General features: G+C 34.4%; 1 protein-coding gene across 5 annotated transcripts in view; it reads left to right on the top strand.

Annotated features, from left to right (window-relative positions):
• The window catches only part of LOC127423638 (receptor-type tyrosine-protein phosphatase epsilon-like), a 112,851-nt gene extending 93,586 nt beyond the window's left edge, over positions 1 to 19,265 (top strand). For all 5 annotated transcript variants that reach the window (XM_051668122.1, XM_051668121.1, XM_051668123.1 and 2 more), the window contains 15 exons: positions 6 to 96; positions 2,101 to 2,177; positions 2,669 to 2,705; positions 2,833 to 2,930; positions 6,785 to 6,904; positions 7,333 to 7,496; positions 10,445 to 10,580; positions 10,979 to 11,128; positions 11,243 to 11,336; positions 13,716 to 13,792; positions 14,357 to 14,491; positions 14,591 to 14,716; positions 17,539 to 17,690; positions 17,802 to 17,937; positions 18,290 to 19,265. In XM_051668122.1, coding sequence (XP_051524082.1) covers positions 6 to 96; positions 2,101 to 2,177; positions 2,669 to 2,705; positions 2,833 to 2,930; positions 6,785 to 6,904; positions 7,333 to 7,496; positions 10,445 to 10,580; positions 10,979 to 11,128; positions 11,243 to 11,336; positions 13,716 to 13,792; positions 14,357 to 14,491; positions 14,591 to 14,716; positions 17,539 to 17,690; positions 17,802 to 17,937; positions 18,290 to 18,364 — 1,668 coding nt within the window. In that variant the 3' untranslated portion in view covers positions 18,365 to 19,265. The remainder of the gene's footprint in view (positions 1 to 5; positions 97 to 2,100; positions 2,178 to 2,668; positions 2,706 to 2,832; positions 2,931 to 6,784; positions 6,905 to 7,332; positions 7,497 to 10,444; positions 10,581 to 10,978; positions 11,129 to 11,242; positions 11,337 to 13,715; positions 13,793 to 14,356; positions 14,492 to 14,590; positions 14,717 to 17,538; positions 17,691 to 17,801; positions 17,938 to 18,289) is intronic.
• The last annotated feature ends 209 nt before the right edge of the window (positions 19,266 to 19,474 follow it).

Here is a 19,474-nt window from a genome sequence, read left to right as displayed (position 1 = left end):
GCTAGACGTTACCGGGAGGTTCGACCCAAGGAACATGTGAAGAGGCTATTAAAGAGGAAAACAAGGAGAAGAACAGATATCCAAACATTTTACCATGTAAGTATATTCTATCACTCTTTCTATCTCTCTCTTCCTCTTTTCTCTTCTTAGTCCATCCGTTCAGTCAGAGGTGCAGTGATGCTGCAAGTTTGTGTGTGTGTGTGTGTGTGTGTGTGTGTGTGTGTGTGTGAATATATAAGTTGGTCAGGATTCATACATTCTTTGATGTTTCCTTGTCTGTTTCTCTTCGTGTCCGGTAGCTCGTAATTCAGTGTTTCCATCTGAGTTGATATCAAACTGATGTTGCTAGCACTGCTACCACCCTCGCATGTTTAATCACTACTTCTCTAAATGATCACTTTCAGTTCCTTGTGGCCACATTTGTGTCATTTCTCTGTTTTACTTTTCATTCCAGCTAAAAAAAGAAAAGAAAAAAAAAAAGAAAAGACAAACATTCTCTCTGCCTCCCATTGGTAGGACAAAAAGATAGTCCCACCCCAAACTCACCTCATTGGTTGAGCTAGTGTTGCTGCGTCAGGCTGTTCAGAATGCTCAAACAAACAGAGCAATGGTTTGATTGTTTTTAGTGTTTTAATTTTTTGGTGAAATCAACCTACAAATGGCTTTGTAGTTGTAGCTGCATATTATAATGGGAGAAAAGAGAAAGTATTTTAACATGAAGTAAAAAAATAAATAAAAATAAAAAAAATACTTAAAGGAATATTCTAGTGTTCGGTACAAGTTAAGCTCAATCGACAACATTTATGGCTAGGGCTGGGCAAAAAAAATTTTTTTTTTAATTAATTGTCACATTTAATTCTAATCAGGCATAGCACAGATTACATGAGTCTCTCTCGTTAATATGCGCTAATTTAATATGCAGAATTTCCTTAAAGAGACAGTTCTGATTTTAGCACGTGCTCAACAAATCAAAGTACATACCTGCAAAAAGAACAAATTATGCAATTAAACTATAAAAATGTAACAATATATAATAAATTCAACATAGTATCGTATTTATTGATTAAATACATTTATTTGTTCATTTTTTTAAAGCTCAAATGGGACCAAAATGATGAAAAACGGATAAAATATAATTAGTAAAATTAATATTGTAAGTAATTAGAAGGTCCACTGTAAAATTCTCACCATTAGCTGCGAGAGAATGTATTTCATACGTAAGAAAAAGGGACATTATAACTGAAATATACACACATGAATCGGAATCGAATCGAGAGCTAGTGAATCAGAATCGAATCGGTGTATGGATACCCAGCCCTATTTGTGGCATAATATTGATTTACCACAAAAAAATAAAAAAAATAAATAAATAAAAAAAAATAAATAAATAAAAATAATAGTAATAATTGTAATAATAGTAATATAATAATAATAATTATTAATAATAATAGTAATAATCCTTTAAAAAAAAAGACAAAAATCAAGGTTATAGTGAGGCACTCACAGTGGAAGTGAATGGGGCCAATTTTTTGAGTGTTTAAAGGCAGAAATGTGAAGCTTATTATATATATATATATATATATATATATATATATATATAAACAATTGCATTACTTCCTCTGTTAAAACGTGTGTATTATTTGAGCCATTTTGGGGTTTTAGGGTTTATGGCATTATGTTGTCATGGCAACAAAGTTGTAAAATTTTATGTAACTATACACAAACTGTTAGTAAGCAATTTTATCACACTAAAATCATGTTAACACACATATTTTTTACGTCTTATGGCTATACTTTTAATTTACTTTGTAATTACAGATTGGCCCCATTCACTTCCATTGTAAGTGCCTCACTGTAAACCAGATTTTTGCTCTTTTAAGAAAATGAGGGATGAGGCGAAGTTAATTTTTTTGATAATCAACATTATGCTACGAACTTGTATTGAGCCCAAAAAGTTCCTTTCAAGTATTATACATATTTTAGCAAAAATGTACACACTTCAGCTTTAAAGCATAGAAATGTTTCCATTGAGGTATGGGAAAAACAATCACATGTGTATGCTATATACTGTAACATTTTTATTTCTTTTGCAATATCTAGATGATCATTCCAGAGTGGTTCTAACACCAATCGATGGGGTCCCTTGTTCAGATTACATTAATGCATCATATATTGATGTGAGTGATTTGTTATTTGCATCAGTCTGATACAATAATGTACACATATAATAATGCATCATGTGTTTTATTTCTCATCCACAACAGAATTCTTAAGGCTATGAATGTAAAACCGTGTGTATTGTTTTTGTCAGTATTCCACCGTAGTATAAATTGTTCCTCAAGTTACATTTGTGTCAACACATTTTTATAATAATTGTATATTGTATCAAAATAATCGGATTGAATCAAACCAAACTAAATGGTGACCAAATGTCAGATTTCATGATGCATCACATCATTTAGCAAATAATCATAATTGTAGTCTAATCAAATAGAATTTAATTTGACATTTACAACTCTAGTCATTTGATGTCAGGTACATAAACAACAGGGGCAAAATTCTACTAAATTCTTCTAATAAAAATGTGTTTTTGGTAACGTTTAAATTATATTTTAATGTTTTATATTTCCGTTTTACACATGATCATAACTTTATACTTTCTTTCCAGGGTTATAAAGATAAGAATAAATTCATTGCAGCACAAGGTGAGCGAATCTAAATTTAAATATATGATCGTATCTTATGTGGTATCATGTGTGTGCTTTCAGTAGTTGTAATCAGACAAATTTAGACTCCATATCCTCATGAGATCAAACAACCTTTCTGTTTCAGGTCCGAAGCAGGACACGGTAGCAGATTTCTGGAGAATGATTTGGGAACAGAAATCAGCCACTATTGTAATGCTAACAAATCTAAAGGAGAGAAAAGAGGTGCTCAATTATTTTTATTAGTATTATTATTAATATTATTAATGACTGATGATCCTTGAAAGCTCGGTGTATATGATGTTTATAGATTTTCTATAAATGAAAGACATAAACATATGATTTCAGAGAGCCAAAATGCGGTTGTATCTTTGAAATTCCGGCATAAACAGTTCTAATAAAGCAATAAGCCTTGAAGGGCCATTTGTTACAGTGTTTTTACTTTGGGTAAGAGGTGTTTTTAAACACTTTATCTGTAAAATTGATGTAACGCTCAACCTGTCATGGCTAATTGCTTTTATACAGTAAATAGCGACAACAGCAATATGATCAAATACAATATTTACATGTTTAAACATGTTTAAACCAAATTGCCAAGCAATGTAGCAACTTGGTGCATTAATATAGAAATATCAGAATATAGTTCTATAGAATAAAACAAGCACTGCAGACTCCTACGGTTGAATAAATAATATTCACTTAACATATCGATGTGGGTGTCAGCTTCAGTAACGACCCACGAGTGTCTCCATTTCGATCGTCTCTCATGTTTAGATGTCAACGCTGCTCGGTAACAAAGCTGGCGAGCAACTTTTCTTTCTCCTCTGCATCACATCTGTAAGCATCTTTAGAAAGCTCAGAGACAAATCAATAAGACACAGAACGGAGGGGAGATTAAAATCAGCTGTGGATAGTGCTTGGAATCAATGCTTTTAATAATGGTTGATAAGGCTCTCTCTGGCTTTTACCTAATTAGTCAGCAAACACTCATTAGGTGAGATTTATCGTCCGCTCTCACGCTGGATAATTCTGATTGACAGACAGGCTGTATGAAGACCTCAGATTAACCTTGTGGTATCTTAAAAGTCACCTTTACTCTAATGCACTTACAACTGTTCAGTGCCAGATTTACTTTGCTGGATCAGTGTGTAATGCGTTTCTGTTTATCTACAGCATCAGTTTTGACCTTGTGTTGGGTTCTCTGTTTTGATAATTATTAGATTTGATTGCAAAAGCAATACTTTTATTTCACTATTTTCCAGTTAAACTAGAGTTGCATTATTTCCTTTGGTATTGTATTTGCAATTAATTTTGATTAATAGAAATCACTTTAAAATACTTATTTTGTGTGGTGCATCTGTATGCAGTATTTATTTATTTATTATGTACTGTAGGCTACACATCCTGCTTCTAAATTACTTTTATTGCTGTTTTATACATTGGTAAATCATGACAAAACAGTCAACAGTCATTAGGGATGCACCGAAGAGAGTTCAGGAATCGTATCGGATCAGGAGAGAATTTTTTATTTTTTTTTATCAGTGCATCCCTACTTAACATTGGCCCTCTAACTGTTATTCAGATGGTTACAATTCTCATCCACCGCAAATGGAATGCTATAATTGACACTTTTCACGATTAGTTAATTGTGGCAGCTGCAATGGTAATCTCTACCATTTTTATTTATTTATTTATTTATTTTTAATCAATTGTGGAGCTCTTAGTCACACTTTACAAACATTTTCATTAATAATATGAATGAATATTGCATTGCATAATACCAGAGATTATTTAGCAGAGATGGGCTACTTCTATTAAAATGAAAAGGAGAAATTGGAATGCTCAACCAAGAAACTCTGAGCACAACAACAGTCAACAGATATAGAAAGGAAGTCCCGCCATACAGTTAAAAAAGCCTTTTACCCCTTTTTCACCCAATTTGGAATGCCCAATGTGCTTTTTTAAGTCCTTGTGGTCGCATAGTGATTTGCCTCAATCTGGGTGGCGGAGGACGAATCCCAGCTGCCTCCACGCTCAACTCACCACGCGCCCCACTGAGAACAAACCACACCATAGCGACCACGAGGAGGTTACCCCATGTGACTCTACCCTCCTTAGCAACAAGGACAATTTGGTTGCTTAGGAGACCTGGCTGGAGTCACTCAGCACGCCCTGGGATTCGAACTAGTGGACTAGCGAACTCCAGGGGGTAGCTTTTACCACTGAGCTACCCAGGCCCCCTCCAATCACCTTTTAGATACAGACATTACTTGTCAATCAACTCTATAACGTACATGCGCATATACAAGCCGGAAAAATTGTGTGTTTTAGCGTAATATGAGGTAAAGACTCATAATTTATTATACCAGTATTGTCAGATTGTATTGCTGATTTTAAATATGTTCTCTGATCATAATCTTGACCAACCGTTTTGGAGATTTTGGACTTTCTCCATTCAAGTAGGTAGGAGCTGCACTGGCATCCCTAGAGCATTCCAGAGATGGCCGACAGTGGACTGACTTGCTAGAAAGACTTTGAAAATACTTAACCAATCATAAGTTAATGCACATTCGCATAGTTTATAATGTAATGAAATTTAGATTCAAACATTTTCATTTTTAATGTACATGATATATATACATATTAGGGCTGTCAATTTCATGTCCCCAACTCCCTGGACCGTAATAAGGAAAATTTCTTCCAAATAAGCAATTACAGAATGGAGTACCACCTGTTTTCTCCAGGGTGCAGAGAAACTCGCTGTATAGGCAACGTGCAGCTTACAGAGAACAAACCAGACTTACCAAGGGCAGACAATCACGTTCTTGCGTACAAACACAGCTTGGTGGAGTGCAGATCTGAAGGCAGGGATCTCAAGACGTGTTTTTCTAAGTTTCAAACTTCGTTTAAATTGACAAAGCGACCTAAAAACTGTATGTTCATGACGCACCGCAACTGAGACACTCCAAAAGCGTACATTGACGCAGGTGTACATTGATGCAGCCTTAGACAAGCCCTTATAATAAATATCGAACTGATTGACGAATTCCATTTCAGAATGGATTGCTGTGAACTGTAGACCAATGAAAGTGAAAGCTTATGTTCAATAATATGGAAATAAACAATATATTGCATTCTAAAGACTTTTTGTATTGTCTTTTTTAATGCTTAACTTATGTGTCTAAATAACGTAATGCATTTAAATTATTTGTATTAATATTATATATATATATATATATATATACACATACACACACACCGATCAGCCACAACATTAAAACCTCCTGCCTAATATTGTGTAGGTCCCCCTCGTGCCGCCAAAACAGCACCAATTCCACATCTCAGAATAGCAGTCTGAGATGATGTTCTTCTCACCACAATTGTACAGAGTGGTTATCTGTAGACTGTAGACTTTGTCAGTTCAAACCAGTCTGACCATTCTCTGTTGACCTCTCTCATCAACAAGGCGTTTCCAGAAGCAGTTACAGAAATGCTCAAACCAGCCCATCAGGCACCAACAATCATCCATGCGATTATCTAATCAGTCAGTCGTGTGGCAGCAGTGCATAAAATCATGCAGATATGGGTCAGGAGCTTCAGATAACCGTTCTGTACAATTGTGGTGAGAAGAATATCATCTCAGAATGCTGTTCTGAGATGCGGGTTGGCGCTATTTTGGCGGCACGAGGGGGGCCTATACAATATATATATATATATATATATATATATATATATATATATATATATATATATATATATATATATATATATATAATTATTATTAGTATTTCTAATTTTATAAATATTACTATTTATAATTATTTAATCATTATATATTGAATTATTGTTATTTGAGGGGCAAATATTTATGTATGCTATTAATTTGATTAATTAATCGGCATACCATATAATTAATTTGATTAAAAATGTGCATCGATTGACAGTGTGTGTGTATATATCTATACACATAGTACACACACACACACACACACACACACACACATACTGTAATTATTTTTAGAAAGAAAGAATGAATTAATTTTTTCTTCTTTTATTTTTTAAAAAAAAAATTTCTGTAGGATAAGTGTTATCAGTATTGGCCTGATCAGGGATGCTGGACGTATGGTAACGTGCGTGTTGCTGTGGAAGATTTCACCATACTAGTGGACTACACAATACGCAAATTCTGTGTGCAATATGTAAGTCTGAAAACGCTGAAGTCCTGTTTTTACAGATTGTCTTTTTCTATGTGTTCCTGGGACCAAAAATAAAAAAGATCTTTTCATGTGTCCAAAATGAGTTCACAAAAAGAACTTTAAGTTTCAAATGATCAAATAATAGATACCGTACATTAGCATGAACATGACCATGTGCTAAACTACTCCTGTGGTAACTCAGCTTGAACACCTGTTTGAGCTTGTCTTGAGGGGAACTGACTTCATACATTCACTAAAAGTCTGCTTGACAACATTTTCCCCTTAGTTGTTCTTGATCTAAATTGTGTGTTTGTGGGTTATCAACAGTTCTGCGTGTATGCGGTTTGTTTAAGTGTTTGGGTGTGTGTGTGTGTGTGAACATGTTCCTTCCTGTTTCACCTCACTTTCGTCTCACTCTGTGTCCACCGCAGCAAGCCAGTGATGGCTCAAAAACGCCCCGTCTGGTCACGCAGCTCCACTTCACCAGCTGGCCTGACTTCGGCGTTCCCTTCTCCCCCATCGGTATGCTCAAGTTCCTGAAGAAAGTGAAGCATGTTAATCCCTCGTACGCCGGGCCCATCGTGGTGCACTGCAGGTAGGACGGCTTTCAGCCTGAATGAAATGAAAGTTGTACTTTTAACTGAGACTTGTATTGCTGTAACCATAACAACAAGTGTGAAGACGTATCGTGTACTTGTGAAGTGCGAGCAGTTCCTTTTGCAAATTTGAAAGCGAAGATAATAATGTTAGTTCGACAACATATTTGACATTATAGTATCATTTAATTATCATTACACCCCCTCAGGAGCCCACATTTCTGGATCTAAAGTGCCAAACTTTTTCACTTTCACAAGAGCAATAACTCTTACATTAAAATGTAAAATTTTCAGAAAAAGGAAAAATTTTACATAACTTCCGTCCCATTATTTTAGCAACCTCACTGACCCTTTACGTGAGTCTGAAGGTGTCTGTCACGCATGCATAATTAATTTTATTATTGAGAATGATTAGCATGTGATTTGAATTAGGTGAGCTGGGGTCTTTTCTCGCTGCTTATTGGTCAGATACATCATTTGAATTTCTGTAGGTCAATGCCTGGGTTTCATAAGACAAAATGGCCCGTCTGTTCCCCACGTCATTAGTGTATGTGTCATAGTCTTGACCTTCAACCCTCTTCTTATGTCCTAAAAAAAGCAAATCCAGCATAAGCAATACTGAACACTTCAATTCAAGTGAAAAGTCTTTTTGAGTGTGTGTAGAGAATGTAATGTACATTTGGCTTGTTGACCGCTTGCGCCCTCTAGTGTTCAGACAGGAGTGAGACATGTAAAAGCATTTGCATGAGAAAGATTTTATGCAGAAATAAACAAAGTGTTTACAAAAGTTCTTCACTTATGTTATGGTCATAATGTCACAAAAACTAAAAAAGAAAAAAAAAAAATATATATAATCACACACACATTCACGGATGGTCTAAACGTGTCAGAAAGGATTTCCCCACAAATTTGTTTGTGTTACAACCCATAGCATACAGTCCAGCTTGTTTAATCATTTCTTTTTGGAGAATGGACAGTTAATGAGTGGAATAACATGAAATGATGTTTGCAACCCATTTTACTTCTGTTACTTTATGTCCGAGTGAAACAGGATATTATGAGGGGAAAGAAATTTAGGAAGAGACTAACTGATGGAGTTATCCATCAAAATGTAAAAATAAGAGGGTTTGGTCATGTCAGCTATCAAGTCATTTTTGCTTTATTATATTTTGACGAAAGATTATGAAGAAACACTGTTTTCGTGCACAATAAGATCAGGAACATGCATTACGAAAATAGAGTGAATTTTCATTCAGTTTTTGTGTGTAAAAAATATTTTCTTGCAGTTGTTGTGAAAAAAATCATAACATTTAATTCTGGTCTATACAGGCCCGGCACTTATATCTTTTAAAAATGGATGTACAAAATGCCCAGATAGTGTACAATTTTCTACATATTTTCAAGACAACTAGAAAATAATAAAATAACATGAATAATGATGTTTTTATTTTTCATAAACTAAAGAGATAATGCAACAAATCAGGACAAATCAAGAACAGGATTCATTATTTTCACACTGAAAAACACGTCAAACACATATTGAGTTACATATAACACATAATCTACGCATGTGTAATGTACACTACCGGTCAAAAGTTTTGAAGCACTTATTCTTTATTATAATTTTTTTTTCACATTTTACATAGATGCACACTTACATTATTTCAGAAGTACACCCAAATGACAATAGTCATATCATACTTTTCATGTGTTGTACTTGCTATAAGTCAGTTAGCAATGCCAAATGTAAATCAAATCAATCGCTTAATCAACAGCACCAAAAATATAATGTATAATATGTATGTGTACACGCATGTGGAATACTGATAATTCACCATTGTTGATAATTCATTGTTGCACAGAAAATCAATGTGATATAGTGTTTATTTGTATGAATATAGTGCTCATTTGTCTTGTAATAAACAAGAAATAGATATTCTGTGGTTGTAAACTTAAATAGATGTGAACATTTTATAAAAAATATAATTTGTGGATGTGCGAAAAAAGAAAAAAACACACACACACACTCTTACGTACCTCGGGTCTCTAAAGACCCTGTGTACTTTGGGTACTTAAACCATTATAATAAATAAATAAATAAATAAAAACAATTGCTGCAAATTTTGAAATTTTATTTTGTGTTACACTATTTATAAGAGATAGATGGAGGAATACTAAAGAGGATTGGGCACAACTGAGGTATGTGTTTGAGGGCTAAGAAAAAAGGGTGAATTGATACTTTTTGTGTTAAATTGTATTTTTTTTTAATAAATAAATCTTCACTTGCAATTGTTGTGCATTTATTCAGAGAAAATGAGTTTATAGACACTAAAATACTTTTTGAAAGCTGTTTTATTCTGTTATGTTCATAATTTAAAAAAAATAAATAAAAAAAAACACTTTTTTTGACACATATTAAGGAGTGGTCAAAACTATGTCCAACAGGATTTACAACCAATAACATAGATTAATTTTTGTTTAATAATGTATTTTCTATTAATAGCACAATTTATCTTACTGCAAATACAGTGTCTTTTTAATAGCGATTTACAATTAAAACTGAAATGAAAATACTATTTTTCCAAGAATGACTATTAATAACTGTAATTGTTTTAAAGTCAATTTGAAACGGCGTACACAACCCATTTTTTCTTGATTTAATACATTATGAATTGATCATAATGAGGTGAAAAATGGTCTCTATATGACAGGTGGTTTAAAAATAAATGAGGCTATTCAGAGGCGTAATTGTATTTTGATATAACATTACAAAGACAAACTTTTTTTGTTATTTATTTTTTTTTTTTTTTTTATCGGAACAATGTCAACAATTAATTTTGCACAGTAATACCAAGAAATGTGCGTTACGTAAATAGTGTCAATTTTGATTTCATGCTAAATATGAATTATATTATGAATAAGTGTGTTTGTGCTGTCTTTCTGTCAGTGCTGGGGTGGGCAGGACAGGAACTTTTATCGTCATCGATGCTATGATCGACATGACGCACACAGAACAGAAGGTGGACGTGTTCGGTTTTGTATCACGGATACGAGAGCAAAGATCACAGCTCATTCAGACAGACGTGAGTACAATGAGATACAATGACAGCATACAGTGACAAGGTGCTGTTGAGCTCCAAAAAGGACAAAAAAATAAATAAAAGTATCACAGAATTAATCCATACGACATGTCCTGTATTCCAAGTCTTCTGAAGTCATACTCAGCAGATTTAGCGCCCCCTTGTGTCTATTCAATAGTCTACCGACAATCTTATCAGTCTTGTCAATAATGTCAATCTGCCATTAAAAATTCCATGAGGGTCGCTCTTTAGTCACAATCTATAGTATAGTGGGGTGTGTCTTTACACAAAGCTGTCTTTTGACTGAAATAGTTATTTCATAATTATACTCGTTCTTAAAATACACTGACTATATGAGGATGGTTTATAACCCTATCAATGTGCGTGTGTGTGTCTCGCAGTTGCAGTACTCATTCATCTATCAAGCTCTGCTGGAGTACTTTCTGTACGGAGACACAGAGCTGGATGTTTCTTCTCTAGAGGGACATCTGGATAAACTGCACAACACCTGTGCTCCACTAGACCGTGTGGGCCTGGAGGAGGAGTTTAAAGTGAGAGAAGAGATTTACTTACACTAATATCACATAAATTCATTAATAACATGGATGCTTGTTTGTTATACTACTGCATCATCATTGTCATCTTTAACGCTGGTGTTAATGCAGAAACTGACGAACATGCGCATCATGAAGGAAAACATGAGGATGGGCAACCTGCCAGCCAACATGAAGAAAAACAGAGTGCTTCAGATTATTCCATGTGAGTTTAACATCATCTGTATTCATCAAGGTCAAAGACTCTAGTTCAAACAGTTCAGAAGAAATGCTATGTAATTCAAAATAATATACATACAGTATGTGCATAGTGACTAATCAAAATGGGATGAGCTTAAAAAAAAACAAAAAAAAAACATTATCATAATTTCCAAAGTGATGTTAATGTAGTACTGGCTACAAAACAGATATTTTAATTGATATTTTGGAAGATTTGAAAACCTACGAATTGAACTTGCAGTTGCACTTTTACTGTATAACAAAACATTGTATATATATATATATATATATATATATATATATATATATATATATATATATATATATATATATATATATATATATATATATATATACACACACACACACACACACTGGCAGCCAAAAGTTTGGAATAATGTACAGATTTTGATGTTTCAGAAGGAAATTGGTACTTCAATTCACCAAAGTGGCATTCAACTGATCATAAAGTATAGTCAGGACATTACTGATGTAAAAAACAGCACCATCACTATTTGAAAAAAGTCATTTTTGATCAAATCTTGGCAGGCCCCATTTCCAGCAGCAATCAATCCAACACCTTATCCTTGAGTAATCATGCTAAATTGATCATTTGGTACAAGAAAATCATCTGCCATTATATCAAACACAGCTGAAAGCTATTTGGTTCGTGAAATGAAGCTTAACATTGTCTTTGTGTTTGTTTTTGAGTTGCCACAGTATGCAATAGACTGGCATGTCTTCAGCTCAATATTAGGTCAGAAATGGCAAAAAAGAAACAGCTTTCTGTAGAAACTCATCAGTCAATCATTGTTTTGAGGAATGAATGCTATACAATACTTGAAATTGCCAAAAAACTGAAGATTTCATACAAAGGTGTACACTGCAGTCTTCAAAGACAAAGGATAACTGGCTCTAACAAGGACAGAAGAGATGTGGAAGACCAGATGTACAACTAAACAAGAGGATAAGTACATCAGAGTCTCTAGTTTGAGAAATAGACGCCTCACATGTCCTCAGCTGACAGCTTCATTGAATTCTACCCGCTCAACACCAGTTTCATGTACAACAGTAAAGAGAAGACTCAGGGGTGCAGGCCTTATGGGAAGAATTGCAAGGAAAAAGCCACTTTTGAAACAGAAAAACAAAAAGAAAAGGTTAGAGTGGGCAAAGAAACACAGACATTGGACAACAGATAATTGGAAAAGAGTGTTCTGGATCTTAACCCCATTGAGCTTTTGTGGGATCAGCTAGACTGTAAGGTGCGTGAGAAGTGCCCGACAAGACAGCCACATCTATGGCAAGTGCTACAGGAAGTGTGGGGTGAAATGTCACCTGAGTATCTGGACAAACTGACAGCTAGAATAACAAGGATCTGCAAAACTGTCGTTGCTGCACGTGGAGGATTTTTTGATAAAAACTCTTTGAAGTAGTTTAAGAAGTTCTGAACATTTTTTTTTTCCAAATTGTAACAGTAATGTTTCATGTTATTAATGTCCTGAATATACATTGTGATCACTTTGGTGAATAAAAGTACCAATTTCTTTCCATAAGAGCAAAATATATACATTATTCCAAACTTTTGGCCACCAGTATGTATGTATGTATGTATATATATCAGACACACATTAAACCAATCAGACACACATTAAAAGCACCTGCCTAAAATTGTGTAGGTCCCCCTCGTGCCACCAAAACAGTGCCAACCCGCATCACAGAACAGCATTCAGAGATGATATTCTTCTCACCACGATTGTACAAAGCGGTTATCTGAGTTACCGTAGACTTTATTAGTTCAAACCAGTCTGGCCATTCTCACCTTTTTGTGCAAATAACTTTAAAAAATGTGATATATATATATATTCAATTATTTATCCACACATTTTTTTTTTTTGTTTTACAATTTAAATTAGTAATTTATTTGTACAGTCTTTTATGGATAGTTTAGAAAACTCTGTCATGTTTACTCACCCTCATGTTGTTCCAAACCCGTATGACTGTAGCACAAAAGGAGATGTTATGCAGAATGTTCAGTCTCAGTCACCACTCACTTTCATTGTACGGTAGAAAAGAAAGTCACAGGTTTGGAATAACATGAGGGTTAGTAAATAATGACATTTTGGGGTGAACTATTCCTTTCAGAGCAGTGAATTTACTTCCTTTTTTGTCTATGCTGTTGCACTGCATGGCTTTGTTTACATGGAAGTTAATCAGAAATCTCTCTTCCTTTTCCTCTTCTGCTTGTGTGTACTTGTACTCATGAGACATGCCATAGAAAACACCAGAGGTTTATGTTCAGGGGCTCACAGCAGGGACAGATTGGATAATTTACATTTCTAATTATGTCTTTTTCATTTATTTTTAGATGACTTTAACAGAGTAATACTATCTATGAAAAGAGGTCAAGAGTTCACGGATTATATCAACGCATCTTTCATTGATGTAAGTGTTTATGCCTGTTTTGACAGTTTTTTTTGTTTCATAGTGTTTAATGATAACACATTCAACAAATGTGAATGTTAAAGACAACATGAAATGGTATTCATAGCACTTTTAGCTTTCTTGATGTAACATTTTACATTGAATCTGATTATTCTGTTGGAAATTATGTAGGATGGCATGATATTTTTGGTTAATATTATTTTCTCCCTTCCACACTGCGTAGGTTATATGGAGCTGAGAAAGTTATTACATATGGATGAAAGATTATGAATACAAACTTTGTTTTTTTGTTTTTTCGCAGAATAATGTGCACCAATGAATTATGTAAATGAAGGCATTTATTAAGGAAGTATGTCAATGATGACTTTAAATGTGTGTGTAAGTTTACTTAGATGTACTTTGGGGACACAATTGTCTCCAGAAGTTAGCTAAATCTCACAAAACCTCCTTTTGGTATATCTTTATTTACTTTATTTATGAATCATTTTAGCTTTAATGTTTTTTAAGTGTTCATTATAATCACCTTCAGATAAAAACAATAGAAGTTTATGGGATGTTTTCCAGGGGTACCGGCAGAAGGACTATTTCATCGCCACACAGGGTCCTCTGTCACACACAGTGGAAGATTTTTGGAGGATGGTGTGGGAATGGAAGTGTCACTCAATCGTCATGCTGACAGAACTGCAGGAGAGAGATCAGGTACACACACACATGCTTTACAAATCCATTTGTACACACACTCTTGCACAACTTATCCTGTCATTTTGTAATTTTTTTTATTGGATATTTGTGTTGCAGGACAAGTGTTTTCAGTACTGGCCTAATGAAGATTCTGTGACATACGGGGAGTTCACCGTGGAGATTAAAGCCGACACACTGTGTGACACGTTCAGTCTCAGAGATCTAGTGATCACATACAGCGTGGTGAGTTTGTGTGTGTATGAGTGTGCAGTATGATTGCATTGGTGCTGTGTTCTACTTATAAAGGATGTAAAAAAAAAAAAAAACTCCAATTAAAAATGTAAATAATTGGATTATAAGTGAGTGCAAGTGTCCTTGGGGAATTTGCATGTAGAAAAATAGGAAAAATATACTAATGTTAATGCTCCAAATTTTATTAAACAACTGCAATGGATGGTCAAAACCTAGTAGATGTTGAATAATATTTGAAGCATTAACATTATTGTGTGGACATGTGTTGTTTAAATTACTCAAAAAAATTTAATCCACTACAAATTATTAATTACTACGGAGCCCCATAGAGGACAGGGCGGGCATTTTTTTTTTTCTGAAATAGTTTTGCATGCCATCGCAATAAGTTTTGTGTTCCCTCGCAATTAATATACCATGGTTTTACTACAGTAACCCTATTTTAACCTTGATATTCGTAGTGAAACCATAGTAATAATACAGGGAACTGAAAACTATGTTAATAAAAATCATAATTGTGTGGTTATTATGGTTAGTAAAACCATAGTAACCACAAGATTAACCATTGTGAATCTACAGTAAAACTATGGATACTATATTGATACAGAATACTATAGTAAAACCATGATTTCAGCCAGAAATGACGGTTACTACAGTTTACAATATTACTATAGTAAAACCATAGTTATACTATGGTATTTGTATTGTAAAGCCATAATAACCAAAAATTATGATTTTTATTACCATAGTTTTAATTTTCCTATATTATCACTATGGTTTCACTATTTTATATCATGGTTAAAATATGATTACTGTAGTAAAACCATGGTAAATTTATTGCGAGGTAACGCAAAACTTATTTCGAAGGAACACAAAACATATTGTGGGGAAACGCAAACTATTGCGAAGGAACACAAAACATATTGTGGGGAAACGCAAACTATTGCGAAGGAACACAAAACATATTGTGGGGAAACGCAAACTATTGCGAAGGAACACAAAACTTATTGTGGGGAAACGCAAACTATTGCGAAGGAACACAAAACATATTGTGGGGAAACGCAAACTATTGCGAAGGAACACAAAACTTATTGTGGGGAAACGCAAACTATTGCGAAGGAACACAAAACTTATTGTGGGGAAACGCAAACTTTTGCGAAGGAACAAAACATATTGTGGGGAAACGCAAACTATTGCGAAGGAACACAAAACTTATTGTGGGGAAACGCAAACTTTTGCGAAGGAACAAAACATATTGTGGGGAAACGCAAACTTTTGCGAAGGAACACAAAACATATTGTGGGGAAACGCAAACTATTGCGAAGGAACGCAAAACATATTGCGAAGGAATGCAAACTATTGCAAGGGAATGCAAACTATTGCAAGGAAACAAACTTTCATGAGGGAACGCCAAAATAATCGAGAGGGAACGTAAACTATTGCGCAGGAACGCAAACTATTACTAGAGAACGCAAAACATATTGTGGGGGAACGCAAACTATTGCAAGGGAATGCAAAATCTTGCAAGGAAACAAACTTTTGCGAGGGAACGTAAACTATTGTGCGGGAAAGCAAACTATTTCTAGAGAACGCAAAACGTATTGTGGGGAAATGTACTATTGCAAGGGAACACAAACTATTGCGAGAGAATGCAAACTATTGTGAGGAAACAAACTTTTGTGAGGGATCGCAAAAATGTTTGTGAGGGAACGTAAACTATTGCGAGGAAACAAACCTTTGAGAGGGAACACAAAACATATTGCGAGGGAACGCAAACTATTGCAAGGGAATGCAAACTATTGCAAGGAAACAAACTTTCATGAGGGAACGCCAAAATAATCGAGAGGGAACGTAAACTATTGTGCAGGAATACAAACTATTACTAGAGAACGCAAAACATATTGTGGGGGAACGCAAACTGTTGTGAGGAAACACATACTTATTGCGAGGGCACGCAAAACTATTTCTGAAAAAAAAAACTCCTGCCCTGTCCTCTAAGGGGCTCTGTAAATTACTTTTCTCAAATGTAATCAGATTACTAATTACTAAGTTTAAAAAGTAATCACATTAGTTGCGAGGGAATGTAAACTATGTGCGGGAACGCAAACTATTGCTAGAGAACGCAAAACTTATTGTGGGGGAACGCAAACTATTGCGTGGAAACGCAAAACATATTGTGGGGGAATGCAAAATATTGCAAGGGAATGCAAACAATTGCCAGGAAACACAAACTTTTGTGAGGGAACGCAAAAATGATTGCGAGGGAACGTAAATTACTGAGAGGAAACAAACTTTTGAGAGGGAACACAAAACTTATTGCGAGGGAACGCAAAACATATTGCGGGGGAACGCAAACTGTTGCAAGGGAACGTAAACTATTACTAGAGAACTATTACTAAGGGGCTCTGTAAATTGCTTTTCTCAGATGTAATCAGATTACATTACTAATTACTTAATTGAAAGAGTAATCACATTAGTTATTATTTCTAAGTTATTTTTCCAAAGAACAAATTTTAAATAATGTTTCTGTATAATGCATTATACAGACGACATTATTTAATGTAATTTATGTTTTGAATGCATTCTGCATTATGAATTTAAATAATATGTGTAACACAAGTAATGCAATTAAAATTAATTAACTTAGTAATTGATTACAAGTCTTTATAATACAATGCGTTAAACTACTTATTTGACGAAAAATGTAATTCGATTACAGTAACTAATTACTTTGTAATCTGATTCCGCCCAGCACTGCTCTTTACTCAATTTTTCTAGTTTCCATCAAGCCATGTGTGTTTTTGCGTGTTAAACAGGATAAGCAGACACGTTTAGTTCGGCACTTTCATTTCCATGGCTGGCCAGAAATCGGGATCCCGGCTGAAGGTAAAGGAATGATTGACATCATCGCGTCAGTACAGAAACAACAGCAACAGTCGGGCAACCACCCCATAGTCGTGCATTGCAGGTAACTTACAAACACGCAAGCTCAATCTGTTACGTTTTTGTTTTGGATTACATTCTTGGTATTGTGCTCAACCAATGACTAAAGTTATTTCTTTGTGTGTGTGTTTTGCAGTGCGGGAGCGGGTCGGACCGGTACGTTTGTCGCCCTCAGTAATATTCTGGAGCGAGTGAAAGCCGAGGGTTTGCTGGACGTGTTTCAGACAGTGAAAAGTTTACGAATGCAGCGGCCACACATGGTGCAGACAGTGGTCAGTTCACTCAACCTTCTTTATTACAAATATTAATCCATTTACATACAGAATAAAACAAGATGTCCTTTTAAAACATTCACCATGGTAATCCATAGTTTCTGCCAGAATATGAAAGTTACTATAGTTATTGTACTTGTTGTATAGTTAACTAGAGTAAATCTGTGATAACTGCAGTAGGCACCATTGTCATTCAACAAGAAATGATGTAATATCACAGACATATTCTGAAAATGATGATGATTAATGACATTTATAAATGGTTAATATGTACAGTATATGATGATTAGTTTATAAAAATAATGATTTGAAATGATTTTACAGCAGCAACAATATTTCTTTCTTTCTGCAGGAACAGTATGATTTCTGCTACAGAGTGGTACAGGACTTTGTCGACATTTTCTCAGACTATGCCAATTTTAAATGATCTAATCTGCCTTAAATGTTTGAGTTGTTGGATGCTTTTTTACACACCAGTCGATCAGGATTTTACACCGCGACTGGAAGATAATTACGCTCTATTTTGCTATGCACTTCTCCTCAGTGTTACTAAAAGACCATATCTATCTGTAATATACTGTATTAAGGCTACTAAAGTTTTAAAAAACTGTAAAATGTTCTATCTCCTTTATAACATATTTAAATGGGTTGTTTTCTTTTGGTCTTAAATTGTCTCTCTTACGATGGATCATTCCAATTTCTGTTATTATTGTTAAGTAGTGTTTGTCTTTGTTTGTTCAGCTAATTATTTGTATTATTTTTTTAAAAGCAACTCATGGAGAGTTTGTAAAGCTGTAGGTGTTATGTATTTATGCACAGTTGCAGACAGGACATCTTGCTAGATAAAGTGTTTATGTGAATGTTTCATGCGATTTTATTTATTCAGAGTTATAGTCTTACATTTTATGAGATATAATTGTGTCAAAAAGTTATGTTTGCTCCTGTCTTTAACATTGAGCTCATCAGTCATTTCAAATGTGAACATTTTTGACTTTTTGGTTTCTGAGCAGCAAGTATACCCATCAAATGAAGAGAGTAAAAGAGATTATTTTAATTCTATTCAAGTATTTGGCAAACGTATCGTTAGTGAGAAAGGCACAAAAACATTTACATGTAACATCAGCAAGGCTTTATATTAGAGGAGATCTTGCACATTACAAAAGAAGAACCGTATGAGTCTCATGACCTTTGACCTTAAACTTCCAGCCTCTGTTTCCCTGAGAATATTACTGAAAATCAGCACAGGTTTTGAAAGCACATATCACTGATTGTTGCTTTGCTCAAAGCCAAGGATTTACAAATAAATGAACAAATTCATTATGAAATCACATCTTTGTTATGTGTCTTGCTTCAGGTGTGCTTTTAATGGTGAATAAAAGATTTAGTCAGCTTTCAGATTGGATAATAATAATACAAATAATAAAAAAAAAAAAACGATAAAAAGAATTGAATTGAATTAAATATCATTTAAAAAATGCTAAATAATATGGGCCAAATTACTCTAAATTAACATCAAAATATTTTAACGTAAATTTAA

This window comes from Myxocyprinus asiaticus, chromosome 32 (genome assembly GCF_019703515.2).
Source record: "Myxocyprinus asiaticus isolate MX2 ecotype Aquarium Trade chromosome 32, UBuf_Myxa_2, whole genome shotgun sequence".
Lineage (NCBI taxonomy): Eukaryota > Metazoa > Chordata > Actinopteri > Cypriniformes > Catostomidae > Myxocyprinus > Myxocyprinus asiaticus.
This window is presented reverse-complemented; position numbering and strand designations above follow the sequence as displayed.